General features: G+C 39.0%; 1 protein-coding gene across 3 annotated transcripts in view; it reads right to left on the reverse strand.

Moving 5' to 3' along the window:
• Positions 1 to 27,808, reverse strand: part of RAB5A (RAB5A, member RAS oncogene family) — a 30,810-nt gene extending 3,002 nt beyond the window's left edge. The window contains exons 1-5 of one of the 3 annotated variants that reach the window (XM_033431987.2): positions 27,707 to 27,808; positions 23,243 to 23,498; positions 4,081 to 4,232; positions 3,651 to 3,773; positions 2,053 to 2,146 (exon numbers count right to left, since the gene is read on the reverse strand). In XM_033431987.2, coding sequence (XP_033287878.1) covers positions 2,053 to 2,146; positions 3,651 to 3,773; positions 4,081 to 4,232; positions 23,243 to 23,405 — 532 coding nt within the window. In that variant the 5' untranslated portion in view covers positions 23,406 to 23,498; positions 27,707 to 27,808. Of the gene's footprint in view, positions 1 to 2,052; positions 2,147 to 3,650; positions 3,774 to 4,080; positions 4,233 to 23,242; positions 23,499 to 26,537; positions 26,927 to 27,706 lie in introns of those variants that run through there. The other 2 variants (XM_004271917.3, XM_012533815.3) reach the window with 2 other exon arrangements.

A 27,808-nucleotide genomic window follows, 5' to 3' on the forward strand; every position in this document is an offset into this window, starting at 1 on the left:
ACATGCCGCGGAGCAGTTGAGCCCGTGAGACACAGCTGCTGAGCCTGTGCTCTAGAGCCCGCGAGCCACAAGTAGAGAAAGCCCGCACACAGCAACGAAGACCCAACACAGCCAAAAATAAATAAAATAAATTAAAAAAAAAAATGTGGTTGTGATTTAAAAAAAAAAAAAAGAAAAAAGCCACTGAAGACCTTATCAAATTAAAAGCAGATGATAAATTTATTGTAGACTCCTACTAAACAAGTGTACTCTACTTGGGAACCCATCAAAAGTATAAATATGGGGCTTTCCTGGTGGCGCAGTGGTTGAGAGTCCGCCTGCCAATGCAGGGGACACGGGTTCGTGCCCCGGTCCTGGAGGATCCCACATGCCACGGAGCGGCTGGGTCCGTGAGCTATGGCCGCTGAGCCTGCGTGTCCAGAGCCTATGCTCCGCAACGGGAGAGGCCACAACAGTGAGAGGCCCGCATACCGCAAAAAAAAAAAAAAATAAAGTACAAATATGAGTTCACTGTGTGATTTATTTAAGTTACTAATGGAGAGGTTACAACTCAATTTACACTTGGAGTTTCTTTCAAGGAAAGAAACATTCTAATTTTAGAAAAGTAAATAAGAGCTCTAATACGTAGGCTACTTTCTGACTGAAAGAAATAACCTTACTAGCAAGTCTAAATAAAAGGTACAAATTAAACAAAGCCCATCTGGTGGAGTCTTAATAGCATCAGAAAGGTTTAAAAGTTCAGCCTGATTTGAAGGCCCTATTATCTCCTTGTTTCCCAACTTTTCAGATGTGGTTGTGGGTGTGATCTGTCCCATTTATTAAAAAAAAACAAAACAACTATATATTTGTCTCATAATCCTTCACAACTATGCTAGTATTTCCCTAATAAAATGCAAGCCTGAGTTTCTCAGGAAAATATTTTACACAGGCAAGTTTTTCCCTAAATGAAGCTGCCACTAAACTCTCTCACCTAGTGAAAAATAATATGACAGTACCTGCAGCTCTTATTGGGTTTTCTTTAGCCTCTGAATCAGCTGTTCACTGGTTAATTTGTATGACTTCAGTATAAAAGAATACTTATTTGGGACCAAGGATGTGGACACCCCAGTTAATAATCACTGCTGTATAATAAAAGATGTTGTGGGATGAGATGAGTGCTTGGCACACGGACATTGTGGACGCAGCAGACTGTGAGAGCCACCACAGTAGACCCCTCCCATGGGATCTGCACCTGAAAACTACTAGGAGGCAGCTAGAGTCAATAAAAATATTTTAATTGTTGTTATAGAAGAAAGAAGGCTTCAACTTCATCACCTATAATCAACGACTGTGCAACAGCAATCATTATTAGTTAAAAGTACTTAGAGGAAAGGTAAGAGCACAGTGTAGGATCAAATGACCATCGAGGCAATAGAAAGCCTGGATATTGTTTTGCTTTCCCTTGTTCTCTCTGTGCCTCAGTGCTTTGAAACTTTCTCCATTACAATATTTGCGTTAAAACAATTTGTAAATCTGTATGTACAATGTACTTGTCTGTGTTATAGTTGTCAGTAATCAATGATTTAAAAAGAACCTGAAAAATAAACAAAAATAGTGTTCAGAGCAATGGAGAGATGAAAATAGTTATTGATCAGTAAGAAACAAATCTCATCATGTCTATATGTTGCACTGAAAAACATTACTGAGTTTATCTTCCTTTTATATAAAAACTATAATCTAATAGAAAAACATGTATTTATCCAAATTTTTCAGTGAAATCTTTAGAAAATCTATCTGCTTGAACTATCAGCTCCAAGTTCAGGCTTTCAACTCACCTAGAAGAAACTTAACTAAACTGAAAGCACTGCAACCTAATGGGTAATAATTTTTCGAATTTAACAATATGCCTAACAAAGTAATGCTTCTGGAAGAAATCTAGGATAGTAGTATAATCATTAAAAACAAAACAAAACAAAATTCCAAGAATTAAAAAAAAGACAGTCAAACCAAATATGCCCCCAGTGTAACTTGTTCTACCTTTATTTTTACTGTTTGCAAAAAAGTTAATCTTACCTATTGCCATGAATATTTCATTTACATTCATTGATGTTTTAGCTGATGTCTCCATAAATAATAAACTGTTGTCATCTGCATAGGACTGTGCTTCCTGTTTATAGAACAAAAATTGAGATATATCCTTTGCACATACTATTACTATACCTGCCTTATTTTTGTTATAGAAAAAGAGAGGCTTCCTTATTACTACTCCAACTCGATCACCTACAACCAACAACTGTATAATAAGCAATTATTTATAGTTAAAAGTAAAACAAAGGTAACCACTGCGTAGTCTATAATTTCCCTTTTGCCTTAACTTCTTGCACAATCCCATCCTACTTTATCTGGTCTCACATTAAATCTACTTTCAGATGATGAGTTTCGGAGAGAGGGACAACAATCCTAAATATAAAACTCTCTTTGATCTTTATGGCAATTTTACCTATGCTCGTTATTTACAAGGAAGGTAAAGGGAAACCAAATGTTTAACACCAGCTTCAGCCACTAAATGGTACCCTTGTATTTAATTCTGAATGACTTCTACAAGCAATATTTTAATTTTGAATGTCATGAATCATTCCTTTGAAAATTCTACAAGCAGCATTTTAATTCTGAATATGTCATGAATCATTCCTCTGAAAATTCTATTACTACTTTACGTTGTCATGCTTTACAGTTTACGTGTATTATTGCCTTTGATCCTCACAGCTGTTGTGAAGAACAACCAATTATCATTCCAATTTGATAAAGAAAAAAAATGAGTTTCCTTTGAAATGTTATGTGACAGGGCCACTTGTGACTATAATGTAAGTGCGCTGCCTCTCTATGCTGAGGAGGTAAGTATCTTAGAAAGAGTAATAGATACTATACCTCACATGGTTGTCACCAGAATTAAATGAAACCACATGTGCAGATTCTCAGTTTACTACCTAATAGTGCAAGAAATATTAGTGCCCTTTCTCCCAGTACGTGTACTCCATCATCAAAAAAGAACATTAACCCATCACTGATATTATACATATAATGGCCACAACCAAACTTCTCTGGTAGAGAAGCTGAAGAGCAAGAGGAGGGGAAGTTTTAAAATGTCTAACTAGAGACATTGCTTTATTTTAAATGACAGTACTTTATTTTGCAGCTGGGAACACTCTTAATTAGCTATATTAGATAACATACACACTGGATTTAAGCTTTTATTTTTGAAGGCCCTTTTAAGAACCACCACATATATGTATGTGTGTATGTGGGTATGTATATGTGTGGTGATATATATAGGTAGTTAAAAAAAGTTAGGAAGGATACTAAAGTTATACGTGGGGTTGGAGGGATTAGGGTAGGAGGCAATCACCTTTTGCTTTATATATTTCCACACTGTTTGTGAACAATTACTTCTTTTGTAATTGTTTAAGTCGACAAAATCTTTGAATCAACTTATATATTACAATTAAATAAAGATATTAAAAAATTCAGGTTTATCATGAGATTTTATTACATAGTACACATCTGGCTAAAAACTTTTTATCATTTGCATCGTTTTAAAATTGTAACTGTAATTCAAGTGTGGGTACAGAAGAAAAATATGCGCCTCCAAGTGAAAGTTAAATTCAACATACCTGGAAATCGACAGCTCTTTTATTTGCGAGGTCAGCCTTGTTTCCTGACAAAGCTATAACAATGTTAGGGCTGGCCTGCCTCTGAAGCTCTTTAACCCAGTTTTTGGCTCTGGCAAAGGACTCCTGGGAAACAAAGAAACAGCTATTCGGCACAGGCTCAAAGAATGGCTAGGGAGTGTGTCTGTGGGGCGAGGCTTTAAAGACTGTCCAGTGTGACTCCTGGAAAGCAATTCTTAGCACTACTGTAGTAGCTGAGACAATTGCATCTTATTTTTTAAAATCAGCTTCTCTATTTCATAAAAGCTTTGGCAGAAATGTCATGCTTGGCTAACAAAAAAAGATTAAGAAAAAATCTTTTCTATAATTGAAATTCTGAATACCAAAAATGGATACTCAAACAAGTTTCTTTGTAGAATGCATTTCTACTTACCTCGTTTGTGATATCATATACAACTATGGCTGCTTGTGCTCCTCTGTAGTACATTGGTGCTAGGCTATGGTATCTTTCTTGACCAGCTGTATCCCATATTTCAAACTTTACTGTTGTGTCATCAAGACACACCGTTTGAGTTAGAAAAGCAGCTGAAAGAAGAAAATGTCTGCAATAAGTTTATCATTTTCCTACTAATATTTTAATACTACAGAAAACACCTAGAAACCTGATATACTGCATACCCACAGTTAATAGTGGCTTTAAATACCTGTAAGATCTATGCTTCAAAGCTAGATAAATATATGCTTACATATAAAAACCTTCATAGTAAAATCACAGCTTGAAAGTGTTTCCTACATTCTTAAAAAGTGTGTTGTAATATTAAATAAGTTTTTTAAAGTTCTTAAATTGTTTTACAAATTGTGTATCTAAAAACTTTAAATTGTAACATGACTTGAGAAATATATATATTTTCTTTCTTTCTTTCCTTCTTTCTTTCTTTTTTTTTTTTCGTGGTACACGGGCCTCTCACTGTTGTGGCCTCTCCCGTTGCGGAGCACAGGCTCCGGCCATGGCTCACGGGCCCAGACGCTCCGCGGCACGTGGGATCCTCCCGGACCGGGGCACTGAACCCGCGTCCCCTGCACCGACAGGTGGATTCTCAACCACTGCGCCACCAGGGAAGCCCATTGATATTCTTGAAAAACTGGGGGGAAGGTGGATCAGCATACCTATAACTACCATCTATACTGACAACAGCATACCTCTTGCTCCATTCTCCTGGGTTTAATTGGCATAATCTGGGAATTTAGTCCCAGTCCATTACCACTAAATCAATATATTTTTTATATTATTCCATCAAAACATCGACACTAATTTTTATAATCGTTATTACCTCAACCTAGACTTAATTTGTTTAATAGAGATTCAATATTAACTCCTAGCTTTCATTCCTTGCCTTATGGATTTTGTGATTTGTACTTTTTCCACCTGTTCTTTTCTGAGATTTTAATCTTAATAATAAAGTAGCATTTTATAATGATATTCCTCCTTTTAAAATTAAGAGATTGCTGTCACATCCTGCAAAGAATTACTGTATCATTTATTTTCTCAATTGCTTCCTGAGAACAATATGAAGTAAAATGTCTATTATAAGTATGATTCTCTTGGCTCTAAGAATAAACATCAGGAAAAACACCACATGGATGCTTCTGAAAATAAGTTGACTTATAAGAGGTACATGATAATCAAGTGAATTGAACTTTAAAATATAACTCTTAGAGTAAGTTTTTAGATGTTGTTAGCTGCACCAAAGACCTACACACAGCCATTTTCCCCAGCATGCTGGCCAACAGTAAGAACACCTTACAGTTCCTTTCTTTCATTAACTTTGGTAGTTAAACCCTGCTGCTCTATCACTCAATTTTAGTTGGTAAGCTCTTTCCTTTTTCTTTCAGCTCAAGATGTATTCAACTCCTCTGAAACTGGCATAGAATTAAGTTATAAAGTTTTCAAAAACTCTGTCCTCCCATGCAAGAGAATTATGATCCAATCCTGTAAATTGTAGCAGTTTACGAGTGATGTTAATCTTAAGAGATTTACTAGTTAATACCAATGTGCTGAATAAACCAAGTCTAATTTGATTTACATCTCTTCTATATTAGACATAACATTTATTTTCTGTGCTATTTTTATTAGGTCAACTGACTGCTGTACTGGCTTTGGTATCAACAAACTATAATCTTCTCAATTTTGCAACCATCATGATTGGAAATTTCTTTATTTTGAGTTAATTCTATTAGGGTTCTGTGAATTCTCACAATTGGCTAGTCATATTTAAAATATACTCCAATTCAAACTTCTTTTACCATCCAAAATTAGCAAAAATATCCATTTTTAAAAATCCTGTATTTATGATAAAGGATACCAAGAAAGTACTATGTCACTTCTTCCCAGTCACGAAAAGTTCTCATGCAGAATCAGTATTTTTATTTATTTACTTTTTTTTTTTTTTTGCGGTACGCGGGCCTCTCACTGCTGCGGCCTCTCCCGTTGCAGAGCACAGGCTCCGGACGTGCAGGCTCAGCGGCCACGGTTCACGGGCCCAGCCGCTCCGTGGCATGTGGGATCTCCTGGACCGGGGCACGAACCCGTGTCCCCTGCATCGGCAGGCGGACTCTCAACCACTGCGCCACCAGGCAGTTAAGAATCCGCCTGCCAGTGCTGGGGACATGGGTTCTAGCCCTGGTCCGGGAAGATCCCACATGCTGCAGAACAACTAAGCCCATGCGCCACAACTACTGAGCCTGCGCTCTGGAGCCCGCGAGCCACAACAACTGAAGCCCACGTGCCACAACTACTGAAGCCCGCCCGCCTAGAGCCCGTGCTCCACAGCAAGAGAAGCCACCGCAACGAGAAGCCTGCGCACCGCAACGAAGAGTAGCCCCCACTCACCGCAACTAGAGAAAGCCTGCATGCAGCAACGAAGACCCAACACAGCCAAAAGTAATAAATAAAATAAATTTTTAAAAAATGTATCAAGCGTCCATTCCATCCTTAAGCCTTAAACCTGCACTTTGCACAAAGCTCTTAGGGCAATCTCTCTAAACCTAGAAACCAGAAGAGAATGTCCACCATCACGATTATGTAATATCACTTCAGATATTCTTATAATAATTAATGTAATAAATTATTGGAAAGAGACATAATTTGGAAGAGGCAAAAAGCCTGAAATGAAAATCCAAAGGCGTCAGCTAAAATAAAGCACATAGTAAATTCCTTAAATTGGCTGGAACAGATCAAAGAAACAGCCTTACAAACACAGGCAGTGACCAGATTTCAGTGTTATGCTGGGAGGAGACTGGATCCCTATCAAATTAACAAAGAATAAGAACAATCAATTCACTCAACTCCTCTCAGAAGCCATCCTTCATCACACCCTTTTAAGCAGGTCCTACCTTTGTGCTCCCAGAGTTCCCTATGCAAGAACACGTTTCACACTTTATAATCACTGGTTTACATTATCTTCTCCTAGACTAGGAAGTTCCTTGAGAAACTAGCTATTCTTGTCCATATTCAATATCTAAAATAAATCTCAGTTCATATAAATGTCCAAAAAGTTTGCTGAAGTCCATGAAAGATATGTGCAACTATTTGGGGGCTATTTTGACTAGATACAGTTCCCAAATGGGAAAAAATAGGTATTTCAAAAGGCCTCTCTCTACTCAAGTTATTATGTAACAAACACAATCTCAAAGTACCAACAAGATCTTTTTACCTGGGTAACACCATACTGTTAATGTGATATGATAAAAAGAGCATAATTACGGGGGGAGGAGAAAAAAGACCAATATTAGAGGCCAGTGGAATGAGTTTTAGGGTACAGTCAAAAACACATTAGAACTACTTAGAAGTGCTGTAGTGCCACAAGGGCAGAAATATAGGAATAGGATAACCCAGTATTATAAACATTATATAACACAAAGACCATCAAGATTTTCCAAAGTTCTCAAGGTTTCAAATACTACCAAAGTATTTAACTTCCCCCATAAAAGTCAGTGAAGTACAGCTGACATCTTCAAATCCTCAGTGCTTCTAAAAGTACATTACTAGTCCTTTACAAAGTTGTAAAAATAAACTCTAGCACTCAAAATATAAACTACTACATAAATACTGTAGCAACATTAACCAACCACCAACTTACCTGAATCTGCAAAACCACTTTAATTTATCCAAAACGTCTATTTTCTGGCTAAGAACCATCACTTTCTTAGACCTCTTCATTTTCTCTTCACTTCCATCACCAGCACTAGCAGTTGGTTTTCTTTTCGGGCCCACATTTCACAAAGAAACAGCTTTTATCACTTCGAGAGTTACTGTGTACGCGACGACAAGTAAAGAAAAACAAAGCTGCGTTGAGATGCAGGTGCTGGCCTGTCTAATAGGCTTCCTCTTTGGGCTTCCACGATCAGTTCCTATTTGCAAGCTTGGCAGTAAGCAAGTAACACTTCAGTCTCAGCAAAACTACAAATTACTGAATGACAGACCTTGGGGTCAGCTGAGAGTTGGTGAAACTGTAAATGTTAAACCTGCAAATACCAAAGGCCTATAATGTGTAAGACCTCGATAAATAGTAAGCAAGGAGGAGACACTGCAATACACTGGGCAAGGGAAAGAACATCCAAAATCAATAGCATTAACCAAAGGTTAACAACTCATAAAAAAAAGTTTAAACTAACACCTAAAATGATTCTACATGAACTAAACAGAAGGGCAAAAAAGGAAAAACCAAGGAACCAATATCACCCCAACCCTCAACTTATTATTTTATCAAATTTGATAAAAAAGAATTACTTTATTAGAACTGACCAAAAATCCTATAAGACTATCAGGTTTGATTATATAAAAATTAAAGACTTCAGGTTTGTAAAACATGTATCATGCACTCAAAACACAAGGACAAACTCATTTAGAAAAATTTCTATACTGGATATTATGAGATTAATTTTTAATATGTAGAAAGCTCATATAAATCTTAACTCCAAAAGCATCAAAGATAAATGTGCAAGAAAATCCACAAAAGGCATGTAACACAGAAAAAAATCAACACCACTAGTAATCAATGAAATCATCCTCACAGCAAAAATAGTTAAGTATTATCCCTTAACTTAGCAAAATTAAAAAATGAAAATAAAAGAGTGTAGCAAAAACTGATGCTCTGCTGGAGATACTGTATTAACTGTTTTGAAATAATTTTGCCAACATGTGGCAAAGCCATGAAAACTCTATTTGTTAACCTAGTATCTCATGGAATCTCTAAAAGATGATATGGGAGCAGGAGCGTAGGGAGAACACACCTTTAAGTTCAAAGTATTTTTGTATTTAATAATAAGAAATAACCTAATGTATAAGTGAAAAGGCACTGATGGTTTGGTTAAGTATTAAGATGCAACTAAATTTAAAATACTAATAAAATGACCTCTTAATTGCCAAAAAGTAAAAAAAAGAAAAACAAAAAACCCCACATACATACACACACACACAAATATATATATATACATACATACATATATATATATAAATATTTTTTTTTCCATGACTACGTCCTCCCTTACATAAAACTTTCATGGAAGTGGTGGATTTGATGCCCTATTAAAACTGAAAGGATATAGTTGTTAGAGAGGGGAAGAGCCTTGTTCAACATCTCAGATGCTGATCAGGGGCTTGTGAACATAAAATCCAAGTTAGAGGTTGTTTGGAGGTGAGGTGTAGGGGAAGCAAAGGTTTTTAGAGCCAAGTAATTCAATGGTTGGGTTCGATGGATCTGGATCAAACTTCAGGGAGAAAGATGGCAGAAACTGACCAACTGGCATCAAGAACAAGGTATCAAAGTTATCTGTGAAGGAAGAAATTGGTTTGTTGGGAAAATGACTATCAGTGGCAGTAGTATTATAATACAATATAATGAATTTTATCAGATAATATAATGAATTTTATCAGACAGATGAGCACTGACTTCAGATGATAAAATCGTACACAGACAAAGATATGGATGGTCTATGGCAGTGGTCCCCAACCATTTTGGCTCTGGGGACCAGTTTCATGGGAGACAATTTTTCCACAGATTGGGGGAGAGGGGTTCAGGAGGTAATGCGAGCCATGGGGAAAGATAGGGAGCAGAAGATGAAGCTTCACTTGCTTGCCTGCCGCTCACCTCCTGCTGTGTGGCTCAGTTCCTAACAGGTCACGGACCATTACCAGTTTGCGGCCTGGGGGGTTGGGGACCCCTGGTCTATGGGACTTCCCTGGTGGTGCAGTGGCAAGAATCCACCTTACGATGCAGGGTAGGTGGGTTCGATCCTTGGTAAGAGAACTAAGATCCCACATGCCGCAGGGCAACTAAGCCCGCAGGCCACAACTACTGAGCTTACACGCCTCAACAAGAGAGCACGTGTGCTGCAAACTACAGGACTCACGCGCTCTGGAACCTGTGTGCCGCAGCTAGAGAGAAGCTCACGCGCCACAATGAAGAGCCTGCAAGCCGCAACGAAAGATCCTGCATGCCGCAACTAAGACCCAAAGCAGCCAAGAATAAATAAAATAAATAAATAATAAATGATAAATCTTTAAAAAAAGAATATATGGATGGTCTAAAAGCCAACAACGGCCAAAATAAAAGCTGCGGCCATTTTTTATTTTCAACTGTATATGTGTATAGAAGAGAGTACCCAGTAGACCATGGCAGCAAAGAAGATGAAGACCACGTATTCTTGGAAGAGTTACAGTTCAACTAACGCAAGGAGGAAGGTAAGAAAGGGGATAAAAATAGATTGGGGCAGAAAGGAAAGCGTACACAGTGATTAAGCCCAAACAGAAAACACTCCAAAAGCCTGGCAACAAAGTATAAATATATACTTTGATCTCTATATACAAAACATAGAGATCATATATAAAAGATGGCCATACATGGGCTTCCCTGGTGGCGCAATGGTTGAGAGTCCGCCTGCTGATGCAGGGGACGCGGGTTCGTGCCCCGGTCCGGGAAGATCCCACATGCCACGGAGCGGCTGGGCCCGTGAGCTATGTGGCCTCTGGGCCTGCGCGTCCGGAGCCTGTGCTCCACAACGGGAGAGGCTGCAACAGTGAGAGGCCTGCGTACCACAAAAAAAAAAAAAAAAAAAGAAAAAAGATGGCCAAGAAGCACATGAAAAGCTGCTTACCATCACTAATTATTAGAGAAATACAAAACTACAATGAGGTATCACCTCATACCAGTTAGAATGGGCACCAGAAAATCTACAAACAACAAATGCTGGAGAGGGTGTGGAGAAAAGGGAACCTTCTTGTACTGTTGGTGGGAATGTAAATTGATACAGTCACTATGGAGAACAGTATGGAGGTTCCTTAAAAAACTAAAAATAGAATTACCATATGACCCAGCAATCCCATTACTGGGCATATACCCTGAGAAAACCATAATTCAAAAAGAGTCATGTACCACAATGTTCACTGCAGCTCTATTTACAATAGCCAGGACATGGAAGCAACCTAAATGTCCATCAACAGATGAATGGATAAAAAAGATGTAGCACATATATACAATGGAATATTACTCAGCCATAAAAAGGGACGAAATTGGGTCATTTGTAGAGACGTGGATAGACCTAGACTGTCATACAGAGTGAAGTAAGTCAGAAAGAGAAAAACAAATATCATATATTAACGCATAACGCATATATGTGGAACCTAGAAAAATGGTAGAGATGAACCGGCTTGCAGGGCAGAAACAGAGACACAGATGTAGAGAACAAACGTATGGACAACTAGGGGGGAAAGTGGTGCAGGGGGTCATGGTGGTGAAATGAATTGGGAGATTAGGACTGACATAGTATGTATAGTATGTATTAAATGGATAACTAATAAGAACCTGCTCTATAAAAAATTTAATAAAATTCAAAAATAAATAAAGATGGCATAAATTAATCAAACAAAAAATAAAAAGATGGCCATATTCCCAAAGTAAATCCAACTTATGAGATGATCTATATAAATACTCATCATATTGAACTCATTCTTAAAGACCAATAAGCATCTGATAAGGACTGATATCCAGAATATACACAAAACTCCTACAACTTAGCAACACAAAAATCCAAACTACCCAATTAAAAAAATGGACAAGGGACTTTAATAAACATTTCTCCAAAGATAAATGGCTGGGAATTCCCTGGTGGTCCAGTGGTTAAGGCTTGGCACTTTATCTGCTGAGGCCCAGGTTCGATCCCTGATCAGGGAACTAAGATCCCACAAGCCATGCAGCATGGCCAAAAAACCAAAAAACATACGCGCACACACACACACAACCACACGGCCAAGAAGCACATGAAACGATGCTCAACATCACTAACAGGAAAATGCAAATCAATACCACAATGAGATACCACTTCACACCCATCAGAATATCTATTATCAAAAGGGAAAACAAGAGTTCCCAGGATATGGAGAAATTGAAACCCTTGTGCACTGATGGCGGGAACATAAAATGGTACAGCCACTGTGGAAAACGGTATAGAAATTCTTCAAAAATACTAAACACAGAATTTCCATATGATCCAACAATTCCACTTCCAGATATATGTCCAAAAGATGTGAAAGATATTTGTACACCAATGTTCACAGCAGCGTTATTCACAATAGCCAAAAGGTGGAAGAGACCCAGGAGTCCATCAAAGGATAAAATAAGCAAAATGTTGTATATACATAAAATGGAATATTATTCTGACTTAAAAAGGAAGAAAAATTTGACACGTTTACAAGATGGATGAACCTTGATGACACGCTAAGTGAAAAAAGCCAGTCATAAAAGGACACTATCATATAATTTCTCTTATATGAGTGAGGTTCCTAGAGTAGTCAAATTCAGACAGAAAGTAGGATGGTATTTGCCACAGGTGGGGGGCGGAGTGGGGAAATAGGGAGTTATTGTTTAATGGATAGGGTTTCAGTTGGGCAAGATAAAAAAGTTCTGAAGATGGACATGATGTTTGCACAACAATGTGAATACACCTAATGCCATAAAACTGCACACTTAAAATGGTTAAAACTGTAAAATTTTTATTACGTGTATTTTACCACAACAAAAATCATTCAAGCAACATCTAAAGATAATTGTTGCCAAATGAACGCAATCTTGGAAAATATTAATGATACATAGGGAAGTCTGCATGAAGTCATGCAAAATGAGGATCAGTTTTTCTCCAACATTATCTAGGAGGAAGATATACTTTTTAAAAGACTAATTCATGCAATTTTTTTCAGAAATAATATGGGAGTAACAGAGGTCAATGTGTTTTTCTTTTACTATTATAGCTTGACAGTTACTCTTAAAGGACACCCAACTCTTCTAAGGGAATCACTAGCCAGGACATAAGCTAGTCACATGTCACTAGTTGAACATTATCATACTAATATTTCTGATAGTACATTAATGTACACTGTTTTAAAATTAGTCGTAGGAGTTTGAACTTGGTTAGTATTAAGTTAGTATCCCAAACCCAATCACCCTAGAATGAACTGATAAAACCAATATTTGAACCTTCAAGTCTGAGAGTCTGTGGTTACCACACCAAGGGCACAATCCTTAAAGTCTTTACTCACCTGATGGGTTTTATATAACAATCATGTTCCAAATACTAAACTGGGAAGCAGAATGAAGGCACACATCACAAAGAGGAAAGGTGAAGAAATGGGAGAAAGGGGAGAGGCTGTTAAAAGCTATTAGCTAGTATCAGACAAATGCTCCCCAACAAACATCAAGAGAAAAAGTTAATGAAATTAACTCAGCTTTAAGGGATATATGTCCATGAAAGACATTTAACAGACACTTTGTTAAATAGTTTAAACAGTATTTTAAAAAATTCCTATAATGTGCAAGCAAAGATGACTTCTGGTTCTGCATATAAGGAACTTAGAAGTCGCCACTCCATCCTGACAAATGAAAACCTAAGTAAACTGAAAAATCAACAGTTGTTCTTAGATCTGAAAAAGAAGTGAGGTCACAGGGCAATCTGTTGTCCCCCAAATTGGAGAGACAAGCCAGGTGGATACAGAAAACCACAACATGTAAGGGCAGAAACCTGAGGAAACCAGTGCTGGTGTAGGAAACTGTAATTGACAAATTGCTGGAGGTTAGGTATGGACAAATCTGAGTTAAAAACTCCAGGGGAACCCACCAGACATAGGGGAGGAGGGGGGCACCAGACTTTTGTGAGTTTTACATCCAGGAACTTGATCAGGTTCTCACAGTACATATCAGAGAAAAATCCCTGCCTGCTTCTGGCAAGGTAGGAGGAAAAGGAACCATTTTGAAATAAACCAGACTAGCATGTTCTTAACAAAGCCTGTCCCCATGAGAAACTAGTTAACTAGTTAACCTGTTGGAGTATTATCAGACTCTTAACTGACTTGGGGGAAGAAATATCCAACTCAAGCCAGTTCTATCCTTCCATGTGGGAGAAGGGAAATCTCTAATTCCAGTCCATTCTAGCCATCCTGTCTCAATCCAAGGGGGGTAGAAAAAAACTGATAACCACTTGTGAAGTTCACTGTTTAGACAAACAGGCTCACTAAAAGACAGACCTAATCACAGGACTGTAGAATGGTCCCCCCCCCGCCACCTCTTTACTGCACTACTAAAGGCCTATTTATGGCACTTGCTTTTACCCAGTATATCATATCCAGCTAGCAAGAAAAATCACAAGGCATACTAAAAGGCAAAACACAGTTTGAAGAGACAGAGCAAGCATCAGAACCAGGAACAGCAGAGATGCTGGAATTACCAGACTGGGAATTTAAAACAACTAGGATTAATGTGCTAAGGACCCTAATGGTAAAGACAGAATACAAGAATAGATGGACAATGTCAGCAGAGAAATGGAAATCTTAAGAACACCCCAAAATTGCCAGAGGTCAAAAATACCATAAGAGAAATAAAGAATGCCTTTGATGGGCTTATTAGATGACTGCACATGACTGAGGAAAGAACCTCAGACCTTGAGGTCTATCAATAGTAACCTCCAAAACTGAAATATAAAGAGAATAAAGACTGAAAAACACTGAACAGAATATCCAAGGACTGTGAGACAACTACAAAAGGTGTACTATATTCATAACGGGAATACCAGAGGAGAAGAAAGGAATAGAATATGTGAAGCAATAAAGACTGAGAATTTCCCCAAAATAATGTCAGACACCGAATTACAGATCCAAAAAGCTCAGAGAACACCAAGAAAGAGAAATGCTGAAAATTCTACTCCCAGGCATATAATTTTCAAACTAAAGAAAATCAAAGATAATGTGCAAGGATTGTGCCCTGGCTATTTTGCAAAGGAGGCCTCTTCCCCCCTTCTCCTTAGTGATATCCCTTCTCCATTTGGTTTAAGAACCTAGCACTTAATACTTCCCAAGTCTCAAGGAAATCTACCAGACTTTAAAAAAATTACTGGCCTTGAAAGTGACTCTTTTAACGCTTAGCAATAAGCCTATCCACTAAGTGAGCTTAAAATAAAAGTCCTGGGGCTTCCCTGGTGGCGCAGTGGTTGAGTCCGCCTGCCAATGCAGGGGACGCGAGTTCATGCCCCTGTCTGGGAGGATCCCACATGCCGTGGAGCGGCTGGGCCCGTGAGCCATGGCCGCTGAGCCTGAGCGTCCAGAGCCTGTGCTCCGCGGCGGGAGGCCACAGCAGTGAGAAGCCCGCATACTGAAAAAAAAAAAAAAAAACCAAAAATGCAGAGGTCAATGTACATAAGCATGGCAAAGATCTGTAAGTATGACGCTACCTTGAGTTAGTAAAATAGGATAACAGGCATTCTGTGTGTTGCTGGTTGGAGGGCGGTGTGGAAAAATGTATCAGAATTACAAAAGTATATAACCTAAGACACAGCAATCAACTTTGAGGAATTTATGTTACAGAAATACTTGGAATATGTGAGAAATGACTATGAATTAAATTATTCAATGCAGCACTGTTAACGTCCCAAAATATAAAACAATGTGCAAATCTGAAACTAGAACTGATAAAGCATATTGATTATGATCCATTCAAAGGAATGTTGATACAGCCAAGAAAAAAATGAGGATGCTCTTCATAAAATGATATGAGAAATCAGACTGTATTTTCCAAGATGGCCAGAAGATTTCACATACATTCTTGTGACAACATGACACTGACACTTTCCTCAAATCTGTACAAGCCTGTGATATGAACATAATTGACACTATCTATGTGAACTTCTGGGAGGTAGGTCATAAAAAGCTACCCAGCCTCTGCCTGGTATTTTGGGGATATTCATGTTTGAACCCAGCCATCATGCTGTGAGGAAACCCAAACCAGGTGGCAAGGCCACATGCAGGTGTTCTGGCTGACAGCCCCAGCTGAGGTCCCAACCAATAGCCAGAATGAGCTGCCAGATGTGTTGAGATGATTCTAGCCCCAGCACTGACTGCCACCCATGACATCAGAAAATCACCTAAGCCCACTCAACACCCAGAAACAAAAGAGATAATAATTGTTTTAAATGACTAAGCTTTGGGTTCATTTGTTTCTGAGCAGTAGATAACTGGGACAGTATTAAAGTGAAAAATAAAAAGTATACTACAGTAGGTCTGGTATGTTTCAAATTGCATAAAAAGGAGAAAATACACAGATATAAATATAATAGTAACTTTGCAAGGAGAAAGTAACACTACCTCTGGGAAAAAGAACTAAGTGGATAGAAGACAGGAGGGAGACTTTTCGATGTCAACCATTTGAGATTTGACTTATAAGAACAAATCAATGAAATAATAAAAATGTGATACATGTGGAGGGCATAAAAATGAACACAGTGGTGCTCACTTTGGAACATGAGTGATTTGAATTTTTATTTAAAAATACTTTCACATTATTTTCCTTATATCAATAAATCGATATATAAGGGGCTCTGTACCTGCCAAGTACCACACATTTTATAACAGAATGCTTATGTCATGCATATCCTGACCCTAAACTTTATCAATTCCAGAATACAGGTGGCAATGAAGAAAGATCTGTCTTTAATCCCAGCTGTCACTTAGTTGCAAAACCTCAGGCAAATCACTTTTGTTGCCTCAGTTTCCTCATCTATAAGATTAGTATTTCCTCATATAGCTATGGTAAGGTCCAGATGACACTGTGAGAATGCTGTATAAGCTCTATGACTGCATCATATGACATGGAGCTAACTTAAAAATTACCTTACAAGCTATCCTAAAATTACCCTGTACTTCCTTGAAGTCACATTTTTTTAAAATTTACAAATTACTTATGAATACAATAGATGAGAAAGTTAGGATTGTCTAAGTTCAAGTTCAAGCCCTCTAATATTAAAGGACCCTATGTGTCCAAGATACATTCACATTACACCTCAAATAGAATTGGTATCAACTAAGTGGAACCCCTCTTGGCTCTCGTTCTATGTGAGGATAAATAACTTTTTTTTTTATTGGCCGTGCTACATGGCACGTGGGATCTTAATTCCCCAACTAGGGATCGAACCCGCACCCCCTGGCTGTGGAAGCAGGAGTCCTAACCACTGAACCACTGAAATCCCTAAGTAACTTTTTTTTTAACTGAGAAACGCTGAAGGTGCCTGATCATTAGAGTGACTACAGTCCCATATCATCAAGGTATCTCTTCTTTTTGAATCCAAAGAGTGACTGCTATCTTCAGCTTTGCAAACAGGCTAAAACCACAAATGACTGGTTCCTCATCCTGCTGTTACCCTTCCTCATCTATATTACCTGGAAAAGAGGGTGAATGTTGTTCACCAGCACTTCCCTCAAATACTGTTTTGCAACACTTGTAAAATTCTAAGGATTATTTCTTATTTTCAAAATCCAATATGTGACTTCACTCTCATCTTGAGGAATTTAGTAATTTGGTAGTTGCAGTTCATGTTTACATCAAAATAGCCAATGATCAAAAATCAAACGCCTCTGGAATTACTCCTGCTGCCTTTCTCACTCTAATACATCCCTATTTGCCACCAAGAGGCCTGGCAACAAAAGGCTCTCAATGATAACTCCAAATGATGAATTAATTCAGCATGCATCGTAAGAAAGACTGCATATAAGTAACCTCAGATTACTATGGTGTAAGACCCAAAAGGTGGAAAGGTTAACTTTGGTTTCTAATATTTAGCACAGTGCTAGGAGGTTGGTAAATTTGTTGAGTAAATGAATTTCTGAAAAGCTTGATAATCTTATTTCCCAGCAAATTAGTGAATCAACAGAAGTAGTTCACCATACTTAGAGCTAACTGGCAAAATCATTCTACCAAACAGCTTTGAACACTTCAGCAACACCAGAGGGCATCGATGAATTAAGTAAGACAGGGCAAAAACAGACGTTCATGATCCCAAATTGTGAAATAAATTTTAAGAGGAAGAAAAGGTTTAACTATACTGATTGCATTGTTTAATGTGGAGGAGAGTACACACTTTAAAAAAAGTCTGCCCTAAAAGAATCCTTATTTAGCTTACTCTTCTCATTTTATAAATGTGTAAACAGTGCTGTTTGTAAAAGGAAGCCAGGATTGAAGCTAAGCTTATTGGCTCCTAATTCACAGCAATGCTTCAGTAGCCACATATGATAACATTTTAAACTGGAACACTGGGGAATAACTGATGTTAAGACTATTAAAATTTTTTAGGTCAGAACTGGTACAAACATATAAAATACCAAATCTTTACCAATTTCTCCTAGTAATACAACCTATCTCAAATACTGAATATGTACTTTCTAGAAGGAAATATTATTATGCAGAAAGGTAATATTCTTTCAATTAGAACCAAAAGATAAACTCCCACAAATTTTAACTCTCACTGTAACAGAAAGAATAATGAATATTTCAAAAAGCATTTTTCTCATGAATTGCAAACTATATGCTGGTGGTTTGTCCCTAGGTCTTCTATCCTTTCTCAAAAGTACTTTTAATTGAAAACAATATGCAGATGCAAAAAGATAAAGTAAACAAATGCACAGATTACAATTACACAAACAAGTCTTTCTTACAGCTAACAAGTGGAGGGCAACAGTAGAAAGCTTACTACTACAGGAAAAACATGCGTTATTCAGATTTAAATTTTCTAGCTGCTTTTATTTTTCAGTTTAGGAAGCAAATTTAGTATGTACATACATGTCGTATTCTATCTAACTGTGTAATTTCTCTCTCTGAGAAAACTTCCAAAATATCTTAGTTGATGTGGGGAGCAGGCATTTAATGTAACATACATAAATAACCGCTTTTTTGAAAATCAACAAATGGTGGGAGGGTTAAGCAAGAATCTACCATACAGAACTTAAAGAAACTTAGTTGTATATGTTCATGCTATTTACTTGAAGGAATCTGCAAAAACTCCATTTTTGGAAAGGCTCAAATTTAGGAAGTACCTGCTCATAAAGTTTTTTACATCTCATTTGTTCCTATAAATTTTAATAAGAAACTTTATCTTCCAAGAGGAGAAAATCTGGACATAAAATTCTTTAACACTGTCAAATCCTAAATTGAATGCTCTGCACTAGGTGGAAAAGTCACGGTTCTAAAATAATGTCATGTCATGACAATACAACAAAAATATCAAGTGATAAAAATGACTCAGCAAAAAGTAATGGTGGTGATGGTAATAGCTAATATTTACTAAGCATTTTACTCAATGCTAGGCATTGTGCCAAGAAATGTATATGCACTTTCATTTAATCCTTACCAAAAACCTCAAGTAAGGTACTATTATTTCCATTTCATATAAGACACAAATAAAGCTGGGTATGACTTGCCTCAGATGATACGTGGTATGTGCTGGAGCTAGAATTTTAAATCAAACAATGTGGATACAGAGCCGCTCGCCACCCCTTTCTTAACCACACGCTCGACTCTTAAGAAGGTCCTGGTTGTAAATTGATAAGGTAAGGTAAAAGACTGTTAATAATAACTTTGAAACCAACCTTGTTTTTCTTAATTTTAATAATTTTTCCCCCAGATGTTTTTGAATCTGAATAGAAGAACAAGTCCTGGTAGCCCCTTAGAGAAAACTGGACGGATGTTAAATATAGAATAAACTTTGTTCTTCCAGTAAAAACAACCCTGAAATAATTATTTCAGACACTCTACTTAGGGTTAATAACTGCTGAAAATAGCTTAAAAAAGAAGGCACTTATTTCTTTAATTTCGTGTATAACCAGTCCTTGATTATTTGTGGCAATAAAAGGGAACAGCATCAGTACAGATAACTGAAAACTATGGATATTCTAACTCCCGTAAGTAAAGACAAGGCAGGGTATCCTTGATGGAACAGAGAAGGAGCCATGCTCTCTTAAAAAGGCCTAGCAGGTTAACAGGAAGGGGTTCCCATACAAAGAAATAACAGGTTAATATGTAATGTAACCAAGTACATAATACTTGAAATTCTCAAACTGGAGGAGTTAGATGAACAGCAAGTTTTAAAAAAATCCTACAGTTTAAAAAAAAGAAAAGCAATTATTCCATTTGTGGGAGAACTTTAATATGTAGTGTAAATGTAATACTGGCTCCTCAGAACACAGAAAGCAGGGGTTCTCAAACTTTGGCATGTACTAGAATCACGTGGAAGACTTGTTAAAACTTAAGATAAATCTTTAGGTGTCCAAGGTGTTAAATGAAAGATGGCCAGTCCAAACATCCAACAAGTATTTACTGAAGAGCTATGTGCCTCCAGATGAAATAGCAAGAAGGATGACAACCCTCTGAGCCTAATGCTCCCTGCTAACCTTATGGGCTAGTCTTAGACAAACAATGGGAACGTAAATGTCATGCAGACTTTAAACCCCTACAAATAAGCTAGAACTCCCCAAAGCGCTAAACCCACCACCTAACTATCTATCTCATTATGAGTGCTATAGAGCCAAGGGGCAGGGGTGTGGGGTATTGTGAGACAACATGGATTCTTAAATCAAGCTATCGTGTTTAGGAAGAACCACAAAAACTAAAGAAACCTTGATGTTCTTGATGAATATAAGGTTCTAGAATACACAAATTGAAGAGTGCAGTATATGATTTCCACCTTACAACACAACCAGAGATGAAAATTTTAAGTGAGCTCTTCAGACCGCAACTAATGTTATTAAACATCAACAGTTAAGTAAAAAATAAAGAACAGATGAAATGTAAAACATCTGGCCAGGTTCATTTTTAGACAGCTCCTACCACACATCAGCCAAAACAAAAAGACATATTACCTACAAGTTACAGACCTTAAATAGCTCAAACCTTGAGATCCTTAAATGCTTAGATTCTAATCTAGTCCTTAAGAGTGAAGAGCTGCTAGCAAAGAGCATAAAAAAAACAGTGCTCAACTGTAGGCAAGTTAAACCAATACGTCTTACACCTTAAACTTACACAATATTATGTCAGTTATCTCTCAAAAACAAACAAAAAATCCAGGGCTCACAGCTGTAATCATAATGGCACTGTCATACCTCCTAAGGATATTAATATGTGGTCAACATAGTGGAAAGGTATCCAGCCAGTAACCATTAACATAGAAATTGGGATGTAAAGTCCTAAAGTTGGTTTAAAAAGCCAGCTCAATCTGTACTCGTAGAAAATATTAAGGAAGTTTTATGTGTTAGAATGAAAACCTTTTGACAATTTCATTAATGAAATGTAGACAATTGGTATTGGTAATTGGTATTAAATGGAAATGGAGATTTTATATATATATATATATATGTATGTATATATATATATGTGTGTGTGTATATATATATATATATATATATATATACACTCCCATACACACATATCAGAGAATATGTATATTTATGTTGATGAACTGATAAGGGGTTAAATTTCTCTTTTAAATGTCCTTCCTTAGATGTCATTAGGAAAAAATACATTTCGAAGATAATAGGGAGTAACCAAAACAAAAACAAAGTTCTAGTCTTAGGCTACATTTCCCAGGAGTTAAGTTCTTTACTACAGTACTTCAGTGTTTTTGTTATTTTAATATGCACTGTGAGGTGGGCAGGGTTAGCACATAGCAAGTCCCAAACATATCGGCCCAGGTATTTTGCCTACGATGCATATGTACTTTGGAAAATGCTGCAACTGACAATCACTTGCCAAAAAGCAGTTATAATGACTAACTTTTTCCACCAGTTTAAGGTGGGTGGACATAACCTCAAACTCTTTAAAACTCTTCCTACCATGTGGGCTAGTTAACTTTGGCCCAATTTGCTTTCTGGAGGAGGCTAAAGCTTGAGAGGTAATACTTCATTATTAAATCATACGTATACATATTTTTATATTTCATTATTAAACGGTATACACACACACAAATGTATTCACAAAGAAACCACAAAGAACGTGTGATACACTTCATTAAAGCTTTTTAAAATACCAAGATTTCTGAATCAAAATAAAAGCTGCATGGTATGGACTATACTTTTGATGCTCATCCATTATAAAAACCATAAAATACTAAAATGGGATCACATTGTAACATGACGTACAAATGGAGGGGGCTGACAATCACTGTTATACTGCTGAGTCTATTAAAGTGGAAATACCACTTATCTACTACATTTCTTGTATGTAGGGAAAAGCCAGGAGATACTAGAGTTCTGTAATTTATCTTATTGGGAGGATCTGAAACTACAAATAAAATTCTCAAGTGTACTTACTTGAGAACATATACTCAATGCATAGCATAAAGTTATGCTCCTGAAAGACGGACTCCAAGAAGTTGCTACATGCCAATGGGTATCTGCCTTACATATTTCAAAAGTAAGACTTTAAAACGTATAAAATACCTGGAAAAAATATGGTACTGCTTAGTTACACACCCCTTGCAAAATACCGCGGATCTTAAAGCTGTCCACACAGTACCTCATTCAAAAGCTTCATTTGGCAGATGAAACTGACGCCCAAAAAAGGCTGTTTTGCCCCGCTGCTATATACAGTTGTGGATTTCTCTGATGAGGTTCAATTATCTAATTTCTTGTCTTCTATTCACAGCAATGCTCTGTTAGTTGTCTCCTCTTTGTCCTGTATCTTACCGTCCCCTTGCCTCAGTCTTACCAAAAACACTGTAAGCAGTGCTTACTCTACCTCTTTCCCCTCTCCTTCCATCTTTCTCTCCAGGTCCCATTTCCCTTTCATGTCCCTCTTCATTAATCACTCACTTTTTCTCTTCCCTCAGTTATTTAGAATTAGAATTTTAATGTTAACTCTTTTACTATTTACTTTTACTATTTTCACTATTCATTCTAAAGCCAATATAATTCAGCACAAACATGTATTAACTTGAAGAAGCTTCTAATCATTATCAAGAAAGATATCAATCAAATCTTATACTTGGGGACATTGATTCCACTCATGTTTACATCTGTGTTTTAGCTTCCATATAACCATCTTGGGGATAACCAGTAAATCGAAATATTAAACAACATTACCTTAACAAAAACCAAGTTATAAAGCTTGAGCCTGCTGCTCAGCTCTTCACTCTGAGACCTACTTAGTACCTATCATCATACAATCAGAACAGCAAAATCTTATTTGTCAACGTATGATTCAATTAAATGAAGAAGGGATAAAAGAAAATCTTACCCCCAATGGTACTCTCTTGAAATTCATGAAATTGGCCCTTCACAAAACGAAGCACCAGGCTCGATTTGCCAACAGCAGACTCTCCCAGAAGTACTAATTTGAACTGGCATATTTTATTTCCAGTATTTGGCCCATTGGGTCTTGTTGCTCCTCGATTAGCCATGTCCAAATTTGAAAGAAGTCCCTAATTTCAGTCTCTTAAATGAACTTCCAGGATGCAAGGTGTCAATTTTTTTCTTTCTGGAGGTAGAGAAACCTGTAAAAAAACAAATATGAAGTAATTAAGTATACAAATCAGCAAAACAAAGCAAATCTACTATTAATCACTTTGGTAAATTCTGCCTGTAACACATTATTGCATGACAATTATAACCTCTAATAGACACTGAGTGTCATTTAGTTTAATTCACTACCTTTGTCAGTACTGTAAAGGCATGAGATTTGAGCCTAAAATCATGCTGTAATCAAGGCTTTTAAAACATTTTAAAGCTAACCTTTATCAAAGACTCAATTTTGTGCCAGGTGATTTTAAGTACTTAACACAGCCACTCAACAATCCTATAAAGTTGACTATTACAATCCTTAAAAATGAGGAAAACAGGCACAGAGAGGTTAAGTAACTTGAGGTCACACAGTTACTGTGACAGAGCTTCAACAGAGCTGAGTTTCAAACCCTGGCAACCTGAAAGGTGACTCAAGTACTTAGGTTAAAACAGTTTTGAGTAAAATTAAGTTAATAAGTGGAAAGCTCTTAGAATAGACCTTAGAACACAGTAACAGCTCAATAAATGTTGGCCATTATTATTTGAAGGCTTCTGTTAAACAGTACATGTTTTTTGTTTATTTAACGGTAGTTTTGGAGCAACAAATATATTAAGTAGGTGGTGTGTCTGGTGCCTAAAAGACTTAAAACTGTTTTCTGATGTGCTCAAGTATATCAGACGTGGAACTGTTAACTGTGGTTCTCTATGTGGTGAGTGAATTAGTGTCTTAGTTATACTTTTCTGTAGTTCTGGAGCTAACAAATGTGTCGTTACTTTCTATTTAACACATTTAGAAAAAGCTAGCCTGAAGGGCAACTTCTATGTCTTCTACTATTATCTAAGAACGCTAATTTTCAATCTCAAAGAATTAGGGAACTTTCAAAGAACTCTTTTCCAATCTATTCACAAATCAATCATCATAGTTTTCTTCCATCTTTAATCAAAAGCTGATCATGTGCTAATAACATTATATCTGATGATTCCCCTTCTCAAATCACTGTTCTATTTCATTTAGGTACCTAATAAGATATTTGCCTTACCCATGAAATTAGTTTATACAAGAATCCCTCTTGACCACGAACTCATTAATAAACATATCCATGAGACCTTACATTCATGGCAATAAAATCACCTCTGCCTTACCTAAACAGCAGCTTTGAAGAGTCCTTACCTTTTAGTAATACGTATTGAAATACTGACAAATGAAATAATAGGTCTGAGTTGCTTCCAAACAATGGGGGCGTAAATAAAACAAGATTGGCCATAAAATAACTGAAGCTAGGGTGATGGGTTCATTATACTATTCTTCCTACTTCTGTACATTTAAAAAATTTTCTGTAATAAAAAAATGCTCCAACCCCACATCTATCCTCCTACCACCCCAAAAACATATCAGATTTGGGGATATAATCCTGGCTAGCTATACCAATTTCTGCTGGAGCAAGTGCTTTCATTTCAAAGCCTCTATTTCCAGTATACCTAACTTTCATAACTGCTGTGGGAAGTAAACAAGAAACTATATATGTAAAAAGTTTCTAATACAGTGGTCAACACACAGCAGGGATTTAAAATTGGCAATTAAAGTGCCCCTTTGATGAAATAATGACCAAGTATCAAAAGAAAGTCACGTAGACTGAAAATGCACCAACACACCTTCAGATAGTACATACGATAGCAACTAAAACACTTCCCAGCTGTCTGATTACCTACAAAACAGCAAACTGAATTACTCATCAAGGACAACATGCTCCGAATTTCCAGTCCTCCCAAAATTGCACGGAAAACATCAGATGCCCATTAAAAAAGATTATGATTTAGCTTTGTCTTTTAAGGTTTAAAGCCTTGCATTATAGTTCCCTCCAAGGATCTCCAACAAAACATATCTAAATCTAATTATAAATATAAGCATAACATTAAGGTTAAAAGTTACATTTTGTAATAGTTGCATTCACTACTTAAACTTTTGTTTCACAAAAGCACAAGATTTTGCACAAAGTGCATTTTAAATCTTTTGAAAACACCTGGCATTCTAGAGTTAAAGTCCTCCTGGGTGCTCCTTGATGAAAACTAACAGCAGCTTACGTTTCTGGGTACTTATTTTGTGCCAAGCACCATCCTATGAATTAGGCTCACAGCAACCCTACGAGCTCTTTTTATTATCCCCATTTTACACTAAGAATAAAGTTTCTGAGCTGTCCTGAATTACCGCAGTGGTGTCCATGTGGGTTTTTTCCCTACTAGTTATGTGAAAGGCAATTGACTGGACACTTAGGCACCACTTCAGCAAAAAACAAAAACCAAATATGTGAATTATGACGTTCAGAGCTTGAAAAAGTCTGAGTCTCAGGAGGATAACCAGCTTCCAGGGAGGCGAACAACAGAGCACGTTTAAAGGGCTCTATCCAGTGAGTGTGTTCAGCGACCTAGTTGTGCCGAGTTGTTTAAGGCTGCGGTTCACCACCTTCCAACGATGAGACAAGAGTCCCTAGACAGCCCGGCTTCCCGAGCCGCCTCCTCCCTCCATTACCCGGCTCAGGGAGTCGGGGGGTAGGCGGAGCTCCCCAAATTCACACCTGCTGGAAGCCCCAGTTCCTCCTCCGAGAGCACCTGAGCAACTGACACCAGCTCCGATCGCCCGAGCAGGCAGGCTCCGCCAGGCCCCTGGGCCGTCTCTCCCATCCTCCTCCCCGGAATCCGGCCTGCTTCTGGCCGGAGACCACCCCCCCCCAACCCCGGGCTGCCAGGACGGAGCAGGCGGAACCGCGGCCTCCGGCCCTCTCTCGCGGCGCCATCTTGAGAAGGGAACAGGGTGACACCCGTCGCTCCCTCGGCCGGGCCCCAAATCCTGGCCTCCGAAGCCCCTCGAAGGATGAGTCACCAGGGCCGGTGGGTCGAGACGCCGGGTTCGGCCCATCTCCAGTCTCGGGCCCCGACGCGCGAGAGGGAAGGGCGGAGGACTCCGCGCCGGCAGGGCCCGCGGACCACCCGGGGTCCCGACCCGCTCCGCGCAGGCGGAGGGCCGGCTCGGTTACCTGAGTCCGCAGCTCGCGGGGCCGCGGCGCCGAAGCTTCCGGCTGCAGGTCCCAGGCGGAGCCCGAGAGGAGGCTGAGGCGGCGGTGGTGGCGCGTCTCCTCGTCTCGCCGCTCCCCTCAGACTGGACGGTGCGGGGCTCGTGCCGCGGTGCCGCCCCCGTCGGTCTCCGTCTCCGCCTCTCGCCGCTCCGCCTTCCTCTTTGCTTTCTCCTCCTCCGCCGCCGCCGGCGCTCGAGTTCCCACTAAATCTTCCTCCTCCTCCCTCCTCCCCTCAGGCCGGCCGCCGGCTCCTTCGCTAACCAAAACACAAACACTCCAGTCCCAGCGCTGTAGCCACTTCCGCCGCCCGGCGCCGGCCTCGCCGCCACGTCGCCGCACGTCGCAGACTACGCCCCTTCGTCACTTCCGGTCGTTCCCCGTCCGCCCGTTCTATCCGCTCCCCCGCCCCCTCTCAGAGCCTTAAGAGTCCGGGCTGGGCCGCGGGGCGGGGCGGCCGCGTCACGTGACCCCAGCGAGCCGCGGGGTCGGCTACGGCCGCGGGCCGCCTCCCCTTGCCCGCTTCCCCGGGGCGCGCGCGGCCCCGCCCCCGTCGGCGCCATTGTTATCTGGGCGGTGGTCGATGGCTCCCCGTGGCCGAGGGCGGGGACGAGGCGGGGACACTCCTTGGCCGGCCTGCTCTAGGGGGAGCCCAGAAGAGCTTGGGTTTGTTACTCCCAGGCGGTGTGGGGTGGCGAAGTTTTCTCTGTGAATATTAGCTGTCAGTTCCCCTTCCCCTACCTCTGCAACAGCCCAACAATGCCCCCTCGGCTTAGGGGCTTTTTTGTGGGGGCTTTTCTAGCACAAGAGAGCCTTCCAACACGTCCCTAGGGATGGGTGGATAGGTAAGGGGCATTGACTCCAGGGAGGAGGATGCGATCCTCCCCCGACCCCCGAAAGTTGTCTTTAGGCGGGGGCATTTTCAATAACTTGCTTTTCTTGACAGCCTACCTGTTTTGGGTGCGAAGGGGCAAGTTATAAAATAATAGGTAGCTTTTATAAAGAATTTCCCGTCGCGGGTTACTGCACTAAACGCTTTACAGGAATTATCCCATTTTCTTCCTACGCTATGGGGCTCTCACTCTGAAACTAGCTCTATCGTCCGCCTCCCTCTACATTGGAATATTACCTACCCAAAGTGGTCCTCGCCGCTGTCTAGCACAGCAGCTGGCAGCCAGGAGTCTTTAGTCGTGGCTGTGGAATTCACGAATGTGCCGTGCCTGTTTTACAGGTAA

The sequence above is a fragment of the Orcinus orca genome, chromosome 5 (genome assembly GCF_937001465.1).
Source record: "Orcinus orca chromosome 5, mOrcOrc1.1, whole genome shotgun sequence".
In the NCBI taxonomy this organism is placed as follows: Eukaryota; Metazoa; Chordata; class Mammalia; order Artiodactyla; family Delphinidae; genus Orcinus; species Orcinus orca.